The 22,059-nt window shown below is 39.7% G+C and overlaps 1 protein-coding gene across 1 annotated transcript; it reads right to left on the bottom strand.

Annotated features, from left to right (window-relative positions):
- Nucleotides 1-1,237: 1,237 nt before the first annotated feature.
- LOC122990937 (trichohyalin-like) lies at nucleotides 1,238-14,500 on the bottom strand. The gene is made up of 23 exons (XM_044364511.1): nucleotides 13,083-14,500; nucleotides 12,822-12,883; nucleotides 12,524-12,562; nucleotides 12,181-12,257; nucleotides 12,071-12,102; nucleotides 11,835-11,957; nucleotides 11,023-11,148; nucleotides 10,584-10,700; nucleotides 9,284-9,408; nucleotides 8,863-9,189; nucleotides 8,750-8,826; nucleotides 7,785-7,872; nucleotides 7,179-7,336; nucleotides 7,062-7,093; nucleotides 6,981-7,031; nucleotides 6,541-6,625; nucleotides 6,344-6,381; nucleotides 6,125-6,253; nucleotides 5,878-6,008; nucleotides 4,259-5,795; nucleotides 3,591-3,642; nucleotides 3,300-3,421; nucleotides 1,238-2,059 (listed from the first exon to the last, which is right to left on the bottom strand). Exons 1-23 carry the CDS (start codon nucleotides 14,136-14,138, stop codon nucleotides 2,027-2,029), a joined length of 4,617 nt encoding a protein of 1,538 aa, XP_044220446.1. The 5' UTR covers nucleotides 14,139-14,500; the 3' UTR covers nucleotides 1,238-2,026.
- Between the last annotated feature and the right edge of the window lie 7,559 nt (nucleotides 14,501-22,059).

The raw sequence follows: 22,059 nt of genomic DNA, 5'->3' as shown, positions 1-22,059 counted from the left end.
TATGACACACACATAGACAGTACTTTAAATGCAAATAACAAGTTAAATGAAAAACAAATGTTTAAACCACTTATAAAAGTTTAATTAAAAAACAGGTATAAAAATAGTATAACAAAACACATAATGCATTTTCCTTTGGAATTCAAACCTCTCTCAAAAGTTTTAATATGCAGTCAATTTTTGTTCCTTCAATTTCAGTTCTGAAATTTGACCGTGGTCTTTCTTATTTACCAATTCAAGAGCTCTAAACTAAAGGGCCCACACTCACTCTGAAACCAGTCGATTTTTCTGAGTTTTCACACAGCAAATAAAAGCATCAACCAATCACGAAGCATAATCTGGACAGACAGCTGTTGATTGTAAAGGCCCAAGTGGAGTGTTGAATATCCTGCTGTATGTGTTTGGAACTTATTTACCGGATCTACGTTGATTGATCAGCTCCCCGTCTGTCTGTGAGCTGCCTGTTTCACTGCAGGCAGACAAGTAGGCTCACTCACTACAGTGGGCGAAGAAATAAAGCCCATGAATCAATACATTGATGTATCATGTATCATCATATGCATTATCACCATGTATTTATAAATACAAACACTGTGGACTTCTTCCCGTGGAGCCGACATGCAAACTGTTGTTGGTTCTGTAAATTTCTGCTGTCAGTCAGGCTGGTGAAGGCAGTTTGTCTGGCCGCTGTCCTCTCAGCTCCCCAGGACTGCAGCTCACAGACAGCTGCTTCTGTGGACAAGGACACTGAATGCTGGTCGGAGATCATCATCATCCTCCAGTGATCCAGATGATCTTGTGCTTCTTCTCCTCACTCAACAAAAGAAGAGGAAAGCGTTATATCTGCTCAATCCACACAGACTCCGACCTGCGTTCATCATCCATCAGCCCAACCCTACACTACACGATTGTTGTGAATGAAAAGAAGTAAACTGATGTTTCTCCCTGTTTGTTCTTTAGAAACATCTGGAGAAAGAACAGAAGAAAGCAGATAAGAAGAAAGGGAAGAAGGCGACTGTTAAACTAGAATGACTGGAATTTTTTATTTTTGATTTGTTTTAAAGTTTTAAAGTCCAGTGCTGACTAGACAACTTCTAAAGTCTCAGAGCTGTTGTCATGGTGATGTGAGGTCTCAGACATTCATTGTATCTGGGAGGTAAACTGTGTTTAAAGCTGCACAGTCTGCAGCTGACATGTTCATTAGACGTTTTATAAAATAAAACTTTCTTCACCTGTGGAGTTTTTTTGGAGGTTTTATTTATTTGGCAACAGAATCATGAAACACTTTGATTAGAAAGTTATTTTACAGATAGACACTTTCTCTTTGACTGGGTACAAAATTAAACATTTTAACCCTAAAAACAACAAACTGTGTTTCTTTCAAAATGTCTGAAGACTCTCAGTCATCCAGGTCATGGTTTTCCAAGGTGGGTTGAGGGCAGCTGGACTTCTTGGTTGTAGATATTCGAAGATATTTCACTTCTTGAGGGGCTTGTTCAGCTCTAACTGAAGAACTGAAGTTAGAACTGAAGGGAAACATCTTCAAGTATCTACAACCAAGAAGTCCAGCTGCCCTCGATTCAACCCTCCTTGGATTCTGTCAAAATGCAAAACAAAACTTTAAGTAGCAGCTTCAATGTACCTTTAAACAGTTTCAGTTTGATCTGATTTTAAAACAGACAAACTGAAATACCTTGTTCCAGATGTTTCCACCACATCTGGAGTCAGATTTTAAAATCCTCAACATGCTGAAGTGTCTTTGAGCAAAACACGGAATCTCTTCAGGAAAAATGAGTTTGATGAAACTAACAGAGCTCAAATCCAAAAATCATTTTGCTCTCAGTTTCAGATTCTGTCTGACTTTTACATTTTTGTGACAGTTTGAATTTGGAGGACTTCATTTCCCAGAAATCCTGAGCAGAAACATTTTACTTAAAAGTGCCTCATGGAGTTTTAGATCAAAGAGTTTGTTAGAGTCAGTTCGTTGAGTCGACACCAAACAGCTGATTCCTCTCAGGTCAGGTGTTCAGCTCGTCCATGGATTTTTCCCCGTCTGCTCCTAAAACACAAGATCAAAGCTTTCCGTCAGAATCAGCAGCAAGAAATAATTAAACTTTATTTATACAGAACATTTCATAATAACAAATGCAATACAGTGAGCTTCACAAAATGAAACAGGAACATTAAAAACAACAGGACGCATTTAAGATAAATATGGTAGGTGAAGTTAAAATGTAAAAGTTTCTCTGTAAAAGCTAATTTAAAAAGATGAGCTTTATGTTTTGTATTAAAGTTGTAAGTGAGGAGCACATTCTCAACTCTACAGGGAAATAGTTTTAGTTTTATTATAATTCCATCATTCCAGTGATGGAAAACTGAAAAAATACAAGTCAGAGAAGCCATGTTGGATGTTTTTATTCAAAAACTGGTTTCTAATGAAGATCACGTGAAGATAAAGTTGGAATTAAGACAAAAAGAATCAGCGAATCTCTCAAACATTTCCAGACTTTCTGCAGTGATGACCAAATTAAATTTAAGATATTTTTAATATCACATAGAATATAATTTAGCATCTTTCTAATGGCCAAAGAATGATGGAAAACCAGTTGGTACAATATTTAATTACTTTAATTTCCCTTTAGGTTTAGTATCTAGTACTAGTCTTCTAGTCTAAGAACTCTATCTAAAAGTCTACAATTATTAAGTACATGAATTTATTAACATTTATATCACATTTTGTCAGTAATACGAGCTGTTTATAACAACAATTCAGTAATATAATTAATCAATTAACCTGGACTGTGAAAAGAAAACTGATACATTAACCAATCTGTTCAAATATTCGAATAATGTTTTATTTGTTTACTCCAAACTCACTTTAGACTGACTGGATTCAAAATGTTTTAAATCTGACGTCACCTTAAAGGATGAAACTGATTAGTTTTAGATTAAAAATACATAGAAACACATTATCAGCTGTTTACTGACAGTTAATAAACTTGAAGTCCAGATTGTGATTTCTGCTTTCATCAAACCTGTTAATTCAGTCATTCTGTTACTTCTGTCTGTTTCGTATCCACAGCTGCAGCTTTCTCACATCAATTGTTGTTTTGATCAATTGTTCAGTCAATAAATATCAGAAAACAGTGAAAAACACTTTTCATAAGGTGACGTTTTCAAATGACTAAAGATATTGAAGTTACAATGATATAAAACGTGTTTTCTGCAGTGGGAGAGGGGTTACGTCACCTTTCTCCATCCACTTGAGTTTGCAGCAGTGAAGGATTCTGGGAGCTCACCTGGTATTTAGTGTAATGCGAGCGGCTGCTGCAGTGCTGCAGTTTGGCTTCGTCCTCATCGGCGTAGATCACCTGACACAAGTTACAGAAGTAACCGACGACCGGACGAACAAACTCTGTTCCTGCAGGAGAAACAGACACAACGAGGTGTCAGTGAACGCACCGCTGCTGCTCCTCCAATCAGACACAAAATGATGTCAGCAGCTCGTACAGGTGTTTACATTCAGTTTAAAGTGAGTGAAACATGTGAAGCAGCAGAATGATGTGGAGACAGGAAGTGTCTCTTCTTACCAACAGGTTTGAGCGGAGCTGCGGCGCCCTCTGCACGTCCAGTAGCAGCTTTCTACAAACATCGCAGATAAACAGCAGTCAGTTTCTTCTTAGAACAAACAAATCTAAAACTCATCACTCCTTCAACTTTAATAACTCAACAACATTATACATTATTATAACAACATGAAGTACAAAAACAGCCACTGAGGCGTGTAGAGAGATGATTTTACTCTTTAGGTTTGGTGATTTAGGTGCAAACATGCTGGTACAGTCTTTAAAAACTCACTGAAGAGAGCTCAGGTAACGTCAGAGTCAGTTTTTACTTATTTTGAGTCAATAAAACACGTTTCTATGGATGGAAATGTTAGTCGGTCTGTCCACCACAGTATCAGTCAGTATCTGTGAGATAAACTAAATAGATAAATAAATCATAAATAGATAGATCCAAACTTTTTTGAATCTATTAAAACTGTGAATAAGCCATAATAATAATAATTATATGCTTTAAAATAATATATAAATAAAACAACTGCAGCTCATATTGTGTACACTGGTTTTCCATCAACAATCACTGCCTGTATGACGGTGAAACAGGTATTAAATAGCTTATATGTTAATTAATTTAATGTGAATGTGTTGTGCACTGAGCTTCAGACAGTAAAAAGGTCTTCAGGTCTCAGCTGTACCTGCTCAGTTCGTGGTCTCTGAGGATCTGCGGTGGAGTCTGGTTGATCTGGATTCTTCTCTCCTGATTCTGAAGTCGTCTCCGAACGAACTCGCTGAACTTCAGACGACGTTTTATCTTCACACAGATCCTCCTCTGACTCTTCTTCAGTCTTTTCTCTTTTGAACTCTTTCTTCAGCATCTTTTCAGGCACCGAGTCGCTCTCATCACTCACCTTCCTCTTCAGCTTCTCCTTCTCTTCACTCGTCTTCAGCAGGATCTCCTTTTTAGAGTCCTTCTCCTCAGCCTCTTTGAAGACCGACTGCTCCTCTGGAGTCTTTTTATCGACCTCTGACATCTTTTCTTCAGTCTTTTTTGACAGTGACTCTTTCTCAGAGATCTTTCTGGATGCAGAGTCTTTCTCTGGACAGTTTTCAGGCACTGACTCACTCTCTGGACTCTTTTTGGCAGCTGATTCCTTCTCTAACATGTTTTTGGAGTTTTTTTCTTCAGTCTTTTTGTCCAATGACTCTCTCTCTGAACTCTTTTTTAATGTTGACTCTCTCTCTGGAGTCTTTTTGACAACTGATTCCTTCTCCAACATGTTTTTGGAGTTCTTTTCTTCAGTCTTTTTGGACACCGACTCTCTCTCTGGAGTCTTTTTAGACGTTGACTCTCTGTCTGGAGTCTTTTTGTCTAATGACTCTCTCTTTAAACTCTTTTTTAATGTTGACTCTCTCTCTGGAGTCTTTTTTAACGTTGACTCTCTCTCTAGAGTCTTTTTGGACACCGACTCTCTCTCTGGAGTCTTTTTAGACATTGACTCTCTCTCTGGAGTCTTTTTTAAAGTTGACTCTCTCTCTGGAGTCTTTTTGACAGCTGATTCCTTCTCCAACATGTTTTTGGAGTTCTTTTCTTCAGTCTTTTTAGATGTTGACTCTCTCTCTGGAGTCTTTTTAGATGTTGACTCTCTCTCTGGAGTCTTTTTAGACGTTGACTCTCTCTCTGGAGTCTTTTTAGACGTTGACTCTCTCTCTGGAGTCTTTTTAGACGTTGACTCTCTCTCTGGAGTCTTTTTAGACGTTGACTCTCTCTCTGGAGTCTTTTTAGACGTTGACTCTCTCTCTGGAGTCTTTTTAGATGTTGACTCTCTCTCTGGAGTCTTTTTAGACATTGACTCTCTCTCTGGAGTCTTTTTAGATGTTGACTCTCTCTCTGGAGTCTTTTTAGACATTGACTCTCTCTCTGGAGTCTTTTTAGATGTTGACTCTCTCTCTGGAGTCTTTTTAGACATTGACTCTCTCTCTGGAGTCTTTTTAGATGTTGACTCTCTCTCTGGAGTCTTTTTAGACACTGACTCTCTCTCTGGAGTCTTTTTAGATGTTGACTCTCTCTCTGGAGTCTTTTTTGGGGACTCCTTCCTCCCTCCGGACTCCTTGTTGGACTCCTCCTTCTCTGATGTCTTGGATTTGCTGCGTCTCTCGCTCCTCCTCCCGCTGCTGCTTCGACTCCTTCGCTGGCTCCGCTCGTCCTCGTCCTCGTCCGACTGAACCGTCCACCTGCAGACACACACAGTCAGGAGTTGAGGCATCAGGAGTCAACAACACAGAGACAGGACAGGTGACGTTCGGAGACACTGACCCCGCTGTGAGCCGCGAGTATTTGTGGGAGATGTGGACGATAAGTTTGGAGCCGTTGAAGGAGACGGATTTACAGCTCAGCTCTGTGGCAGCTCTCAGAGCCTCCAAGGAGCTCGACATCTCGATGAAACCCTGAAACATGAAGATTCCTGGCTATGCAACAATAATACAACTAATTCATACAGTAGTTTTTATGGAACAAGCATTTTATATGAACAATAAGTAAAAAGAGACGTTCATTTTCGGACCTCTCGGCGGCGGCGGATCAGGAAGTAGCGCACCGCCTTCCCAAAACCTTTCACCAGGCTGATGAACTCCACGTCGGTGTAGAAACGCAGCGGCAGGTTTCTGAAGTAAACCACCCTGGTAGACGGACCCTGGAGGAAAAGAATGAAATAATAAATAAATTAACTGTGTCAGTAAACAAATGTCGAGATGTTTTACCAACAGAAATATTTCCTCCTCACCTCGGGTTCATCTCTCTCTTCTTCTTCTTCTTCTTCTGTAACACAAACACCAACATATTCAAATAAAACATGAATTAGAAAACAGAAAACTGTCTGTAATTAAGTTCAAGTAGAGAGTTCAGTATTGCTTATGTTTTAAAAGCTGAATAAAAAATGTTAAATAAGTTGATTAAATCGTCAGTTTCAGACTTCCAGACCTCCTTCAGTTTCTGGCTCATCAGACGCTTCTAGTTCATCCAGAGTGATGCAGTTCTCCAGGTCCACCGGGAAGCCTGGTTCCTCCTGGAGGTTCAGTTACAGCTGGTTATTGATTATCAGGAATCAATGATTAATAGTTTAATCAGTCTCTCTGGACGTGTCTCAGTGACAGCAGCAAATATCACTCAGACAGCTTCAGTCCAGCGTTAACATCTTCAGACTGATGAATCCTGATGTTACGTTTCTGCTTCGTCTGCAGATCAATGAACACTTTGGTTTAAACTGGGATTATTTATTCATATATCTCACTGCGCTGAAGCTGCTAGTTTTATTTATATAGCGTTTATATAAATATACCACTGTATATTTATACTTATTGTGTTTGTTTGCACATTAATAAATCTGTTACTACGGCAGCAGTTTTCAGCCTGTTCTTTACCTCATCGTCCTCTGCTGCTCTGATGGATTCTGACTCTTCCTCCTGCATCTTCTCCTCCTCATTTTTCTTCTCCTGATCACCTTCCTCTCCATCTTTCTCCTCCTTTCCTTCGCCTGAAAAGTAGTTTAACAGTTTAAAAACATTTCTACCTGAAAGTTTGTCTCATCTTTTCAGAAGCAGCTCAGTTTGTATCTCTACCTTGTACAGGTAAGTCTTCCTCCTCCTCCTCCTCCTCCTCCTCGTTCTCCTTTTCTACGTCAGCGTCATCCAGAGTTTCCAAATCTTCATCCTCCAGATTCTCTCCGTCCTCTCCGATCACCTCCATCCCCTCGATGTCGCTCTCCTCTGCAGACGACCTGCAGCAGCATTTTCTTTCTTTTCACTTTTACATTTTCACAGGATTTTCACTTTACGAGTAGCAGTTTTCCCCGAGTTTAGCCTCTCAGGCTACACAGAGGCTGGAGGTTATACCTGCAGGCACTACTCAGGGATGTAACAATACTGTAAACTAACTTTTCAGTCAATAATTTCATGTTATTGTTTATGATCAATATTCTAAAAAGATGCTGAACATCAGTCAAAGTAAATGGCACAACTCTTTAATAATAATATAATACATTAGATGATATTTATAATAAAGCATCAGTTCTGTATATAAACAGGGAATATCGTTTACATATTTGCTTCAACTCCTCTGAAACCAAACCTGAGTTTTGAAAAGTGCCACATAAATAAACTTTATTATTATAAAACACCAGCAGCTTTTTAAAAATAACTGTATCAAAGTGATCTTTAAAAACTGACTCTGCTTCCGGCTCGCTCGCTTCTTTCTCTCCAGTTTCAGGTTGGGCGTCTCTGAGTGGAGGCTCAGCTTCAGTCCTGGACTCGCTTTCTGTGGACAGAAGAAGAACTTCATGTACATTTAAATACAACTTTCACACATACAACCATAAAACTTTAGTTTAGCTGTGTTTAAAAACAGCTGTAGACTCTGTTTAAAAAGTTATACATGTTTTTTTTTAATATTTAAAGATTTAAAAAGGGGAAAATCTGCTTCTCTTTCTAGCTGCGCGTTAAATGTTCAGATTGATTCTCTCTCATGTCTGTGCAGTAAAAAGCTGCAACTGACGATTGTTTTCATTACTGATTCATCGATTGTCTATAAAAGAGTGAAGAATGCCTGTTATCGTTCCTTTAATGCCATGGAAACTGTCCAAAATCCATCGATAGATATTCAGTTTATTATCACAGAAAAACTTCAAATCCGCACGTTTGAAAAGCTGCAAACTGGGAATTTAGAATGTTTCTTAAAAAAAATTACAAAACTACATTGATTGACTGATTGTGTCGATCAATAAATAAAGGAAGTAATTGTTGCAGCTCTACAACTGTAAATATGAAGCTACAACCAGCAGCTAGTTAGCGTAGCTTAGCATAAACACTGGAAACGTGTTCATTACATTCAGACAGGCTAACTGTTTCCACCTGTTTCCAGTCTTTATGCTAAGCTAAGCTATGCTAACCTGACACGAGAAGGAAATCGATCTGAACGGTACATTTCAGAACATCCCTGCTTTCACTGCTCCCACTGTGCCTTTTACTGCAGGAAACTACTGTGATGTCATCTCTCCGTCCTCCACTGTGATCTGAAGCTCTTTGGTCGACTCGTCTTGTTTTTAGATGAGCTTCATAAATAAACTGACGGCAGTAAATCAACTAATATCCCAACAACTACTGAGACACGTTTTTACTGAGATGAGTTTTCTTACCAGATTTATCAGGTTTCTCTGGAACCACAGTCCTCTCTCTGGACCTGGACCTGGACCTCCTCTCTCTGGACCTGGACCTCCTCTCCCTAGACCTGGACCTCCTCTCTCTAGACCTGGACCTCCTCTCTCTGGACCTGGACTTGGACCTCCTCTCTCTGGACCTGTTCTGCTTGGAGGATCTGCTGCTGGATTTATCTCTGGACCTGGTCTTCCTCTCTGTGCTGGATCTGGTCCTCCTCTCTCTGGACTTGGACCTGTTCTGCCTGGAGGATCTGCTGCAGGACCTTTCTCTGGATTTATCTCTGGACCTGGACTTAGACTTGGACCTGGTCTTCTCCCCGTCGGTCCTCGTGGTCTTGTCCTCTCGGTCTGCGCTCGGACTCCTCGTCCTCTTGGTTGAGCAGGTTTCCTCTTCGTACCTCTTGGCTGACGGGACCCGCCTGCAGGACGGGACAGAGGGAATATTAACTCCCGATCAATAACCCATCGATCGGAAGCGGCTGACACATTTCCCAGCAGCCCTCAGTGACTCACATCAGACTCTTGTATTCTCCAGAGAAGGAAACTTTGATGAAGTCGCTGTTGATCCTCAGAGTGTTGGAAGAATAATAATCAACCAGCTTCTCAGCATCCGCAGCGATTTTCATCTCAACAAACGCCTGAAAGATAAAAATAAAGTTTATTATTTCTCTACTAAAACAGGCTCAAAGATCATATGAGCTTTAACAACTATAATAATATAATAAAGCAGAAAGTGACTCTTTTTGTAGTCTGATCAATTCATTACATTTCAGCTTTAACAGTATTTAAGGATTCAATAAACCTCCACTGAAGATTTATTTTAATAGATTAACTTCTCATTCAGTTTATGCAGTTTTCTTCATTTAGTTGATTTATTTATTGCTTTTATTTACATATGTTCTGCGGTAATCTGATTACATATGTCATGTGATCCATGAACGTTTCTTATCTGCTCTCATGTCTCTAAAACACTTTTTAACTTGTTTACACCGCTCCTCTCATTCAACAACTTGCTCGGATTTCCTCCCGTCTGGACTACTGCGATGTCCTTTATTTGGCTGTACTGGCCTCCCTGCACTGGTTACCAGTCAAGTATAGGACTGAGTTTAAGCTACTTTTATTTGTTTTTAAGGCTCTACATGGCCTGGCGCCCCACTACATCCCTCGATCACCCCAAAACTTTGGAACAGCTGACCTCTTGGAATGAAGTGTTCCCCTTCCCGAGACACTTCTAAGGCCAAACTAAAGACTCGCTCAGGCCTTTGACTGTCGTTAAAACCCAGTGTTCTACTATTATTTGTTTTCTATTTGTTCTTGTTTGCTGTCACCCTGTTATGTTGTTTTAATTTATTCTTGATATCTTATTGTACAGCACTTTGGTCGACTGTGGTTGTTCCGACAAATCCTGCACAGTACACCTTTAAATCTCAGTTTAGCACCTGCAGGATTTATGACATCACAACTAGTTTGGAGCCAATGGTGGTCCAGTATGCGACTTACACAAGCGTGATGTGGAAACCTGAAGGAGGAGAGGATGTTTTAACGTTTTCTGACTTGTCAACTAAACAATTTTTAATCCAATCAGAGTGTTCTTCAAACACAGTGTGGGCGGGATCTTTAAACATGTGGCTTTCGCTGTGTTTTATAGCTCTGCTGAAGCTCGATGTGTTTTTTTCTGAACGTTTGTGGAGGAACTCTTCATCCCCGACCGGATGTCTCAGCTATAAAACATCTTTCTCTAGTCTCGTCTCTGACTCCTCTTCTTCTTCTTCTTCTTTGACCTGTGTGTGATTGACAGTTTGTCGGATCTCACCATAGACGGCAGGAACAGAGTGTAGAGCGGCAGGCCGAAGCGTTTGACGATGCTGATGAGATCTGATTGGCCGTCCTCTCCTGCTGGAGCCGGAGTGAAACTCACCACCCGAGAGCTCTGAAAACACACACACACACACACACACACACACACACACACTATAATCTGAAATATATGTGCACAGACGAGACAATATTCATATTCAGACAATAATTCAGAAAGTTTTACATGTGCGTTTTTATTCTGGTGTCATATGGTTTTAATGTTGGTATCGTCTGACTCTACTGTTTTTATCACATCTGTGTAAACAAGCTGATCGTCCCAACATGATGCATCAGCGCTGTACCGTCTCTTGTCTTCAGAGTATTTGAAGTAGAGTATTACTTTATCAGGAGGTCGTGACTCTTCAGTGTGAGCTGCTGGTTGGATGAATATTCACCTGGAGGAAGTTGAAAGTGTTGGAGATGCTGAACTCCATCTGCTCTCCGTTCACAGTCGGAGGATAGTTGTTGTGGAACTTCACCAGGTCCTTCGCCTGGTCGATGGAGCCCAGCTCCACAAACGCCTGCAGGGTTTACAGCGAAGTTTAAGATCAACAGGATGAAGGGAAAGACTCCTGCTGCTCAGAAAATCTGTTTCTGTTACTGAAAACGAGGCTGAAGATACAAACTGAAAACTACAGCGAGGAGACTGAAGAGAGGAGAATATTTCCTTCAAAAGCACAACTCTTCTAGTCTCATTAATCATTAATCAGTTATCTGCACATACGATTTGTTGACAAGGAGAAAAATATCAGACGGATCCTTAAAAGACAAGCAGATGGGAGTGAAACACAGCTGACATCGATGTGACTAATCTCATGAAACTGAACTAAACTCTGTACAACATACACAAAAATGTTCCTGATTAGAGCTGCGACGATCAGTCCATTAATCAACTATCATATATAATCCACTGATCGTTGATTATTTTAAACAAAAAGGCCACAATTTTGATTCATGTCCTGAAATGTAAGAATTAGCTGCTTTGTGTTACACGACAGGAAACTGAATATTTTTGGATTTTGGTCTGTTGGTTTGAGGAAATTGTTACCGACATTTTTCACTGTGTTTTGATGTTTTAAAAACCAAACAGTTAGTTGATTAATCGAAGAAATAATCAGATAATAATAATCAAAACGCTGCAGATACGAAGAAGAACAGCAAACATGTATTATTATATATGGTTGCGTAATAAACCACATGGACTCACCAAAGATGGAAACATGAGGATCTTGACGATCTTTCCGAACGGTTCGCTGAGTTTCCTCAGATACGTCTCGTCCACAGACTGAGGAGGAAACTTCACACACACCACTTTACCTTTCTCTGACGTCTGAGAGACACACCACAGAGTCATGAGTGAAGTTCATCCTGGAGCGGCTAAACTAACTACAGTCAGAAACATATCCGTGAGCTTTCTGAGAGTTAGCAGGATCTCTACTTTACCTTCTTCTGGGACTTTTTATTGGGCTGAGGCTCTGTTGAACACAGAGAGACGAAGACGTTAGAGCAGCGATGAAGAGCATCAGAGAGAACGATACCATGCCTTTACTTACTGGTGTTCTGATTGGCTGTTTGGGCCGGCTGGGCGGGTTTTCCTTCATCTTTCCTCTTCTGTGATTGGTTGTCAGCCCTTGGATGACAGAAAGATTTGATTTAACTGGTGTTTTTTTGAATAGTTTTCAGCAGAAACAAGTACAGCAGCTTTTTAGAGCTTTTTCTCTGAAAACAGCTGCCTGCTGCGGAGACAGATAAACAATGAGCTGAAACTCACTATAAAGCTCACTGATGATTCTCTGGAGGTTCATCACTACGAGCCACGACCAACATATTACACGCTGACACATCAGACTGTGGAGTTACAGACACTTTAAGATTACAGTCATACAGTCCACTGACCTGCTGACTGTCTCCATGCGACAGTCCCAGTTAGGAAACCTGAAGAAGAAACAAGACGGAGTCACAAAACCAAAACTGAGAGAACATCAATACACAGAAATAAAGTCAATAAGTCCTCTAGTTTCACAGCAGCAAACTGGTGGTAAACTGGTGGTAAACTGGTGGTAAACTGGTGGTAAACTGGCAGCCGCTGCTGTGAAACTAGAGACCCAAACCTCTTGTTCCTCTCTGTGTTCCCTCCACGTGTCAATAAAGGTTGAATATATGAGTCAAAGTCCGTCAGCGGCGGGAAACTTACTGCTGCAGCAGGCTGAGCTGTCCGTCTGCATGCTGAGTGCCGTTGATGTGTTTGATCCACACCTGAAACACAAAAAGCAGAACTACAATGAGATCTGTTCTGTCACACTGCACCATGTCTCTCCAGCAGCTGCAGCAGCACACTCAGCAAACTCTCCACCTGTTCCCAGCATGCCTCTGCAGCAGGAAGCCTGATAACCCCCCCTCCCGCCCCCCATCAGACTCTGTAGCCAGAGACTCGAGGTGCAGGTGGAGTACTTACCTTCTCTGACAGCACAGTGATATCACACAGAGAGCACGAGTACGGGTACACCGCCGGCGTTGTCCCGTGGAAGTCCAGCGCTTCTTTCTTTGAGGGCATGGTGGCGGTGGCGGTGGCGGTGGCGGTGGCGGCGGTAGTGGCGACGACCCGGCTGCTGCTGCTCCTGCTGTAAGAGGCTTCAAACTCACGGCGTTCCGACCGAGGTCTCTGATGGTCCTCAGGAGGAGGAGCTGACCTGTACTCGGCTGGCTGAGAGAAACGGGACGGACGGCTTCTTCTGCCTCTTCTTGCTGCCGGCGAGCTGAAAGAGTGTCGATCCTGAGAGGAGGACGGACCGGCGTCTCTCGCTGTCTTACCATAATCAGAGGAGCCCGCTTTGTGGCTGTAGTCCACCATGTAGCTGGAGGAAGATGATGATGATGATGATGGTAGTGGTGGTGGGTCGGTCCTGGAGGAAGGTGCGTAGGAGACAGACCTGCTGGTCCGGTTCCCCCAGCGGTCCTGAACCTGCTCAGAGGGAAGAGGACTGGAGGGGACCTGGTCCAGTGGGTAATGGATCGGCTGGCCGCGGAGGTGATCCCACTCGCCTGCAGGATGCCGCACAGCGCTGGCAGGATAAGAGGAGGAAGAGGAGGAGGAGGAGGAGGAGGAAGGAGCATTGGGGGGGAAAGGTTTGACCGTCCCTCTCTTGCCTTTGATCTGTTGGAGGAGGTGAGGCAGCGACTCCACGGTGAGGACGTCTTCAGGCAGCTCGGCCAGCAGAGCCAGGTCGCTGGGCTCCAGACCGCAGCTGCTCAGGATGCTCAGAGCGCCGTCCGCTGACCCCTGAGGCGGGGGCAGCGCCGCCGCTGCCATCGAGCCTCTGGAGGAGGAAGAGGACGGGTAGGAGAAGGACGACAGACGAGACGGTAGCGGCGGCAGCGGCGGCTCCTGATGCGGTCTGTAAAAGTTGTGGTGCGGTGAGGCGTGACGGCGGTCTGAGGAGCTGTAAGTTCCCAGATCCTGTCGGAGGTCAGTGTCCGGGGGCGGGCGTCTGTACGGGTAGTTGTGAGACATGACGGGAAGGCGGCTGTGGACTAATGCTGCAGACAGAAGGTGCCAGGGAAGACAGGAGATGTAAAAACCGACTTAGAGAGACGCTGAGGAAGGTTTGTCCACAGACTAAATATTTCATCTGAAAACATGAAAACACTGCGGCAGAAGAACAACTTGTTCTGGTCTCTGGAAGAAGAAACAACACGTTTTAGAAGTGAACAGAGACATGATGATGTTTAACATCTGACGGAGCTGTAAGGATAAATTAAGCCTCCTGCGTCACTACATGTTAGTCAAGCATGAGATTCTCCAGAGACTGAAAACATGATGCTGTTATTAGTCTTTGACCAAACTCTTCATGATGAAGGAACATGTCATCCAGAGCAGCGGTGAGACTCACTGACGTGTTTTTAATCAGATATATCAGCTTTGATACACACACAATACTGGTTAGTAGATCAGTTCATTGTTGGTTTGGATCCAAAACATGAAGATTTGTTGACAATAAAAAAATATCAGCAGGTTGATCCTTTAAAAGGGAAGCTTTTACAGCTATAAAATAAACAAGAACTGCAACTAACAATTACTTTCATTAACTTATCGCTTCATCTGTCGATTATTTTCTCAATTAATCATTTAGTCCATAAAATAGTGAAAAATGTCGCTCAGTGTTTCCTAAAGCCCAACATGACGTCCTCTTAGATATCCAGTTAACTGTCAGAGGACCAAAGAAGCTGGAATCAGAGAATTTCGGCGTCTTTTGACCTATAAAATCACAGTTTTCTGAAAATGTTAAAGGGCAGAAATGTGTTTTATTCGGTTACCATCATTAGCTTAGCAAGCTAACATCAACAACGGCTAATATCTCACCTTGAGCTGAACTGTTAACGACAGGAAGAAACAACTTATAAAGAAACGTTTTCAACAAAGAAGACGAAAAACAGAAAGTCGAGCAATAATAACAAGCTAACTGAGGCTAAAGCTTCTTCTTCGTCGTCTTTAAAGACGGTTGTAAACAACAGAGTGGAGCATTACCGCCGCCAGCTGGTGAGGAGGCTCCACTGGGACTTTATACATAAAAATAAAATACAGCACAACTACATTAAAATAAATACAATTACATTAAATCGATACATAATAATAATCAAATTAAATCAAATAAAAACTTTAACGAAAAATAAATAAACACTTGTTCTGTTTTACCTATCCTCTCATATTTTAAGTCATTTAAAGTCATTTAATTTATAAGACATTTACAAGTATAAAAATTGTATTTTATTGATTTTACTATTGGTTTCATTATCTTTCGTTGTGTTTTATCATATTATTTTAATATTTTAGTCACTGTCAGCTTTTTATTGTCTTGTATTAATTTAATTTTAAGGTCTTTGTAACGTTTTTTTGAAAAGTGCTATTATATATATATATATATATATGTGTGTGTGTGTGTGTGTGTATACAATGGAAGACACCTCCTGAGGTGGTTGAGAATGATCGAGCCAAGATCCTGTGGGACTTCCAGATCCAGACTGACATCAAGAAGAAGGAACACGAGAAGATCGAAAAATACCAAGGGCTGAAAGAGGAGCTGGAAAAGATGTGGGGAGTGAAGGCAACAGTGGTGCCAGTGGTAATGGGAGCACTGGAGGCTGTGACCCACAAACTGGGAGAGTGGCTCCAGCAGATTCCAGGTACAACATCTGAGGTCTCTGTCCAGAAGAGCGCAGTCCTAGGAACAGCTAAGATACTGCACAGAACCCTCAAACTCCCAGAACTCCGGTAGAGAAACACCACCACCCCCCATGGAAGGGAGGGGGGTGAGAGGGAGAATTTTTATATATATACATATACTCACCAGCCACGTCATTAACACCTGTGCAATCTAATGTAATCCAACACAACAGCTCTGCTATATATTCTACATTTATGAAGCTTTTACATTTTCAGTTTTTGTTGACATTGTCAGAGAGGTGATAATTCTACTTTATGTTTACTATTGAGGTCATGGTGGGCGGTGGTTTACTAGAGTGCATTATATTGAATGGTGTTCCTAATATTTTGTCCATTCCATTAACAAACATGAGGAGGGAAAAATATTAGGACCTGAAAATGTATAATATACTGTTTTGGGTGTTTATATTTCTATCTTCTACTCTTTAGCTCAACAATCACATTTAAAAAGTCATGAACCCTGTGTATTGTCTGTTTAACCTTATATATATATATATATATATATATATATATATATATGTTATATATAGCTGTGAGTGAGTTTGTTTGTTTATATTTTGTGTTTTTATTTGTAATGATTTATCTATATTAATGTTCCTTTTCTATATGTATAAATGTGTGTAAGATAAAATAAAACTAATGAATAATAATGTATTTAATTATACTGAATATGGAGGAATCACCAGTATTCAACCTTTTGTTTTGCAACTATAATTTTCCTATAAAGGTTTTCTGAAATCTTTATTGTTCCATGTTGTCAGTTTCGACCAGCAGGTGGCGCCGTGAGACTATTTTACAAAGTGTTGACTCTGTATTTGGAGACAGAAATACTCAGAATATAATAAAGAGCCGAGACTCTGTCGGGTTTAACAGGAACATCACAGCTTTATCCACACATCAACATATAAATAATAAATAATAACAGTTACAAGACTCATAACGACATCAGATAATGAAACTGTAAATTCTCTAAGAGACGTGAGAGACTGAAAGCAGATCAGCAGAGATCAGTGAGGTAGTTGGGTTTATCTACTTTTATTATTTTTATTGTTATTTCTGAAGCACAATACTGATGTTATATTTAAAAATAAAGAAACTGTCATTTCATTGAATTCATAAAGTTTAATTTATATTTTCCTTCATTCTGTTCTTTCTTTTTCTTTTTTTTAATCAGCAGATCGTTTCTGCATTTCTCTAATTATGTGTCTCTTATTGTCCTTTATTTCATCTCTATATGAATCTATATCTATATTTCATTTGATCGATCACATTAGATTTATTTATATTCACTTTTGTTGTTTTGTTTATTCTAAATGTGTCCGCAGTGTGAGACCAGAGTTTCTTGACTTCTGTTGACAGAATTAACAGTGAAAATGTGTTTGAATAAAGTTTTACTGTACGATCACTTGGTGGAGCCACAGACCGCATGTTGAACACCGTCAGCTTCTTCAGAAAATTCCACTGATGATATTTGACATTAATATAAAATCAAAGTCTTTGTGTTGTCATTTTTACTAAATATCCAAAAGGATTTATTATGTTTGTACATTTGTCAAAATTCAATAAACGACCAAACAAACATTTTAATGCAGAAACGATTTCAGCTCAGTTTGGTTTGACTTTTAAAAGAAATTTACAGATAATTTTCTGTATTTACAATAAAAACACGGCAGCAGTTTGAGTGTTATTATAGAATCATATTGATTTTCTTACAGCAGCAAACAGAAACATGATTAGTTTGAGTCCAATTACAGAATTAAAATAAATCTGTCAAAGAAAAACAGGACGTCAGTGAAATCCAGCTGTAAAAACGTCTGTTAACATGCTGGAAAATCAATCAAATAATCAATCAATCGAGTCCTGATTTGTAGAACTTTTAACAGGAGAAACGTAGTTTAAAGTGTTTTATAATTTTATAATCTATAATTAGTTTTATTAAAATTTCATCTTTTTAAAATGTTATCGTGTCTTAAATTATTTGTTCACATTGTTGAACTGCACTTATCAACAGATTCTATACTGATTGATTGATTGATTGATTGATTGCAGAAAACAATTAAAAAGCTAATTTATCTATAGAGACACAACATTAAAAGATAACACACACATAAAATGAATAAAACGTTTAAATAACACTAAATAAAAGAACATTTACTGTATTTTAAATCTTGAGGAACAGTACTGCAGTTTACAGTAACTTTAATATAAAACACATAAATAAAAGCTGATTTTACAGTAAAAACATAAAGATGAAACTGAGGAACTATAACTGTAGAGAAACATTTCATCTTCTTCGTGTTTGCTGTTAATCTGCACAGAAATGTGACAGGAAGTGGTTCACAGTTGAACCTCTGAGGATTAAACCAGTTATTTAATTTCTTTATTTAATCAGATGTTTCAGACGAGACAAAAAAAATTAAACAAAACTGAAAACCAGATGACGAGTTACAAAACACTAATAACTTGTCACTAATAAGAAGGTGAAATAAATTAAAACCAGAGACAATTAGTGAAGAAATGATGAAGCACAGAGTTCATTCAGTCTGGGAGACGATTTCTTTTACATCCAGATTCTTTATTGTTACATCTCATTAAGTATAAGACAGTAAAATCTCAGGTTTCAGCTCCTCCACAGGCAGTAAGCAATAATAAGGAAAAATAGATGATTAAAATATCCAAAAAAGCAACAGAGCAATAAATAAATAAACTACTCTGAGTGTCTGCAGCAGACAGCAGAGACGTTTCTGTGAAATAAGTTCACAAAGATACGAGAGAACTTTGTCTAAAACGACTTAATCAATAAAAATATATCAATAACTCAAACGACACGACAAGAGTCACCAACATCTGATATGTTTTATACGTGTATCTGTCTATATTAAACTTACATTTCATGTATATGTTTAGATATATGTGTGTTTCTATATAGTAGTTTTTTGTTAATAGCGATAAACTTTATTATCATCATACACATAAAACTAATGCAGCCTGATAGAATATCACATCCTCATAGGAGAGAAATATAAATGTTTTAATTCAACTTTATGGTCATTTTTGAGGCTGTAATTTATGATGTTTCATCTGTTTAACAGCTTCAACAAAAACTGAACCTTAGACCCTCGATGAAGGACTTAATTACAGTTTAGAGGTACTTGTACTTTACTTGAGTATTTCCATGTGATGCTACTTTCTACATTTCAGAGGGAAATATTGTACTTTCTACTCCACTACATTTATTTGACAGCTTTAGTTACTTTTCCGATGAAGATTTGACACAATGGATAATATAACAAGCTTTTAAAATACAACACATTGTTAAAGATGAAACCAGTGGTTTCCAACCTTTTTGGCTTTTGACGTCTTACAAAAAGCAGTGTGTAGTCGGGGTCACATTTCACATGTCTATGAGTTGTTAACAGCTCCACCAAATAGTGATTTTTCCCTCTAAACTTCTCACATGCTTTCATTTCAATAAATGTTCAAATGATCCAATATTTCAGCAAAAATCAAAGATTAGAGAAAAAGTCCAAAAACTGGAAACAGATTTGTGTATCAGAACTTTGTTTTTTCTTCTTTCCTCTCCCATTAATCATCTCACCACCCCTCAGATTTATCTGCTGACCCTTTGGAGGGGCCCGACCCCTAGGTTGGGAACCACTGGACTAAACTAGCTAACTGTATATAAAGTAGTGTAAACTAGCTCCACCTCCAGCAGCTACAACAGTAACATGCTGCTCTAACACTGATGCTTCACTATTAATAATCTAACGTATTCCTGAATATAGATAATAAAGTCTCACATCTACATTCATAAAGACAAAATGATGATTGTGACTGAACACCAAACCTCAGTTTAATAATCTAAAATTCAGTCAGATAATGTTTTACTGTAATAGTGGAAAACAGAAAGCAGTAAAGGACAGAAGTGAACTGCAGGTGATGAAGTGAGCAGAGACGATGCTGTAAAAAATGGAGAAATGTTGAATTGATTTAGTCTTTTATACTCGCAGCATTTTGTGTTTGCAGGTATGAATTTCATGTCTGTTTTGCACATTTAAACTGTTGTGAAAAATGAGACAAAGCAAAGGTTAAAATGATATAAACTGTATTTCTCTACTAGTGGCCGAGGTCTTTATTTACCTCAGCTGCTGCAGGTACCAGGCTTTACTGGAGGCAGGTTTATATGAGAGACGCCTTTATTTCTAATTCCTGCTGTTTGATATATTTGCTCATATTTTTAATACGAAGCCTCGTTGTTTTCTGATCTGCTTCCACTTGCTCCGACATGCAGGAACAATAATTCTAGCACTTTAGTTCCACCCTGAACGTTCTGGCGGTGCGGCGCTTAGCTGTAGCGTGCTCAAGAAGGTATGCTCAACACTTTAGCCAAGTTACCCCGGTTACCATGGCTACCCGTGCTCATGTAGTGTGTTGCTGCCGTCATTATTATCAACATATGCTTCGTTATCCGCGTATTTAAATGATATCACGTCTCCTCTCTCACTCATAGAACCGGAGTTACATCCAGGTTATTACTGTTTTTATATAACAGGCTCCAGGAGTTTATCCACCTTCGTCCGTCCCCCCCCGCCGCCTGTTTTTGGGGCCGAGGTGTTTGTGTCGACCACGCCCCCGTCCATTATCACCAGCCACTATTGGAGGCATTATGGTATGTTTAATCATTTTAATTAATACAAAATCACAAGTGATACAGCTAAAAACAAGACCAACAAAAAGGCAAAACTTATTAAACAAAACCATAAAAAGTTAAAAAGAAATATGTCAAATATCACAAATCATTCATAAACATCATAACTGTGAATTTCAAACTGAAGTCTGGTCTGAACTCTCCTCCTTATCAATCAGTGCTGCAATTAATAAACTTATTTGTATATTTTTTGTATTTATGTGATGATATGTTAACTGTTAGCATGTGGAGGAGCTGAGGGTTTGTATTACACAGTGAGATTAGTGAGATTAGTGAGATTAGTGAGATTAGTGAGGTATGTTGAGCCTGAAACCAGAGTTCTCAAAGTCATGAAGGTGGCTCTCTTTTAGCCTGTTCTGGAAGACTTTAAGTTCAGAGTTCACAATTTAAAAAGTGCCACCTTTCACTAATCAACTCCTTTGGAGATGATGTCACCATTCATGCTGAATCCCGTGGACGCAGGTGCCAGAATTATAAGAAGCGATCCGTTGGCTTTTATGGTTATTTTCTCTATGAGTGATTCTCAGCTGAGGGAATTTGTTACATATGCAAACTTAATGATGCCACCAAAGGAAGCTGTGCAGTTACAGTAGTCCGAACTTTGTGCATCGCGTTGCGTTTTTTTGTCACGGGAACGTACACGCATTCAGAAAATCTGAGCTAGAATACTGTTTGCTGCACTAATCACCAATATATTTGTAGTGTTCTCACACCGTTTGCCCCCGCTGGCTATAAAAGAAGCCTTCTATAAAATCAAAGGTGGCAAACATTAATAGTTCACTATGTTATTAATCAGTATGACGTTTACTTACATATGAAATATAATATATAAATCTAATTCCTTCATAGGACTCCCTAAAGTCAGAGCTGCAGTAGACTTCACCCACATCCCCATCAACTCTTTTCACAGCATCAATGTTCAGGTCAACTATTTATTACTCACCTTTATCAGGTGATTGGTGGCACATGTGCACGTTTGATGCAGGTACATTAAAGCTTTGTAGTAGTGCTGCACTGTAGACTTTGCACATTTGTCATTAATATTCATATACAGCACAGACTTTGTTACAGAACTTTGTCAGCATTAATAAGCTCACTGGTATCTTTGTTTCAGTGATTTCATTGTGAAATTAACCTGAAATGTCTTTGCAGATGACTTGTGACCTTCAATCATCGGTCACATGTGTGGATGTGAGATGGTCTGACTCGGTTCATGACGAGAGTCGTCACCGGGTCACCGGTTTGAGCAGAGTTGGCAAATATACACAATTAATATACTGAATATACTGCTTGTCTCATTGTGACGCTGATCAAGTAATTTCCTTTCCCTTTATTAACAGGACTGTACGAATGTACACAGTACTTGATGTCCACCTGTCACCTGACCACCACACACACACACACACACACACACACACACACATACACACACACACACACACACACACACACACACACACACACACACACCCATACACACACACACACACACACACACACACA

The sequence above is a fragment of the Thunnus albacares genome, chromosome 10 (assembly GCF_914725855.1).
Source record: "Thunnus albacares chromosome 10, fThuAlb1.1, whole genome shotgun sequence".
Lineage (NCBI taxonomy): Eukaryota > Metazoa > Chordata > Actinopteri > Scombriformes > Scombridae > Thunnus > Thunnus albacares.
The sequence above is the reverse complement of the archived record's forward strand: the minus strand, read 5'-3'. Positions and strand labels throughout refer to the sequence as shown.

Bases quoted from the DNA above. Each gene is read 5' to 3' on its own strand.
- LOC122990937 (XM_044364511.1), bottom strand. From the start codon at position 14,138: ATGTCTCACAACTACCCGTACAGACGCCCGCCCCCGGACACTGACCTC. The intron at 11,149-11,834 runs GTGAGTCCATGT...TAAACCCTGCAG, and splicing joins TCCTCATGTTTCCATCTTTG to GCGTTTGTGGAGCTGGGCTC. The intron at 6,626-6,980 runs GTAAAGAACAGG...CTGAACCTCCAG, and splicing joins GAGCAGCAGAGGACGATGAG to GAGGAACCAGGCTTCCCGGT.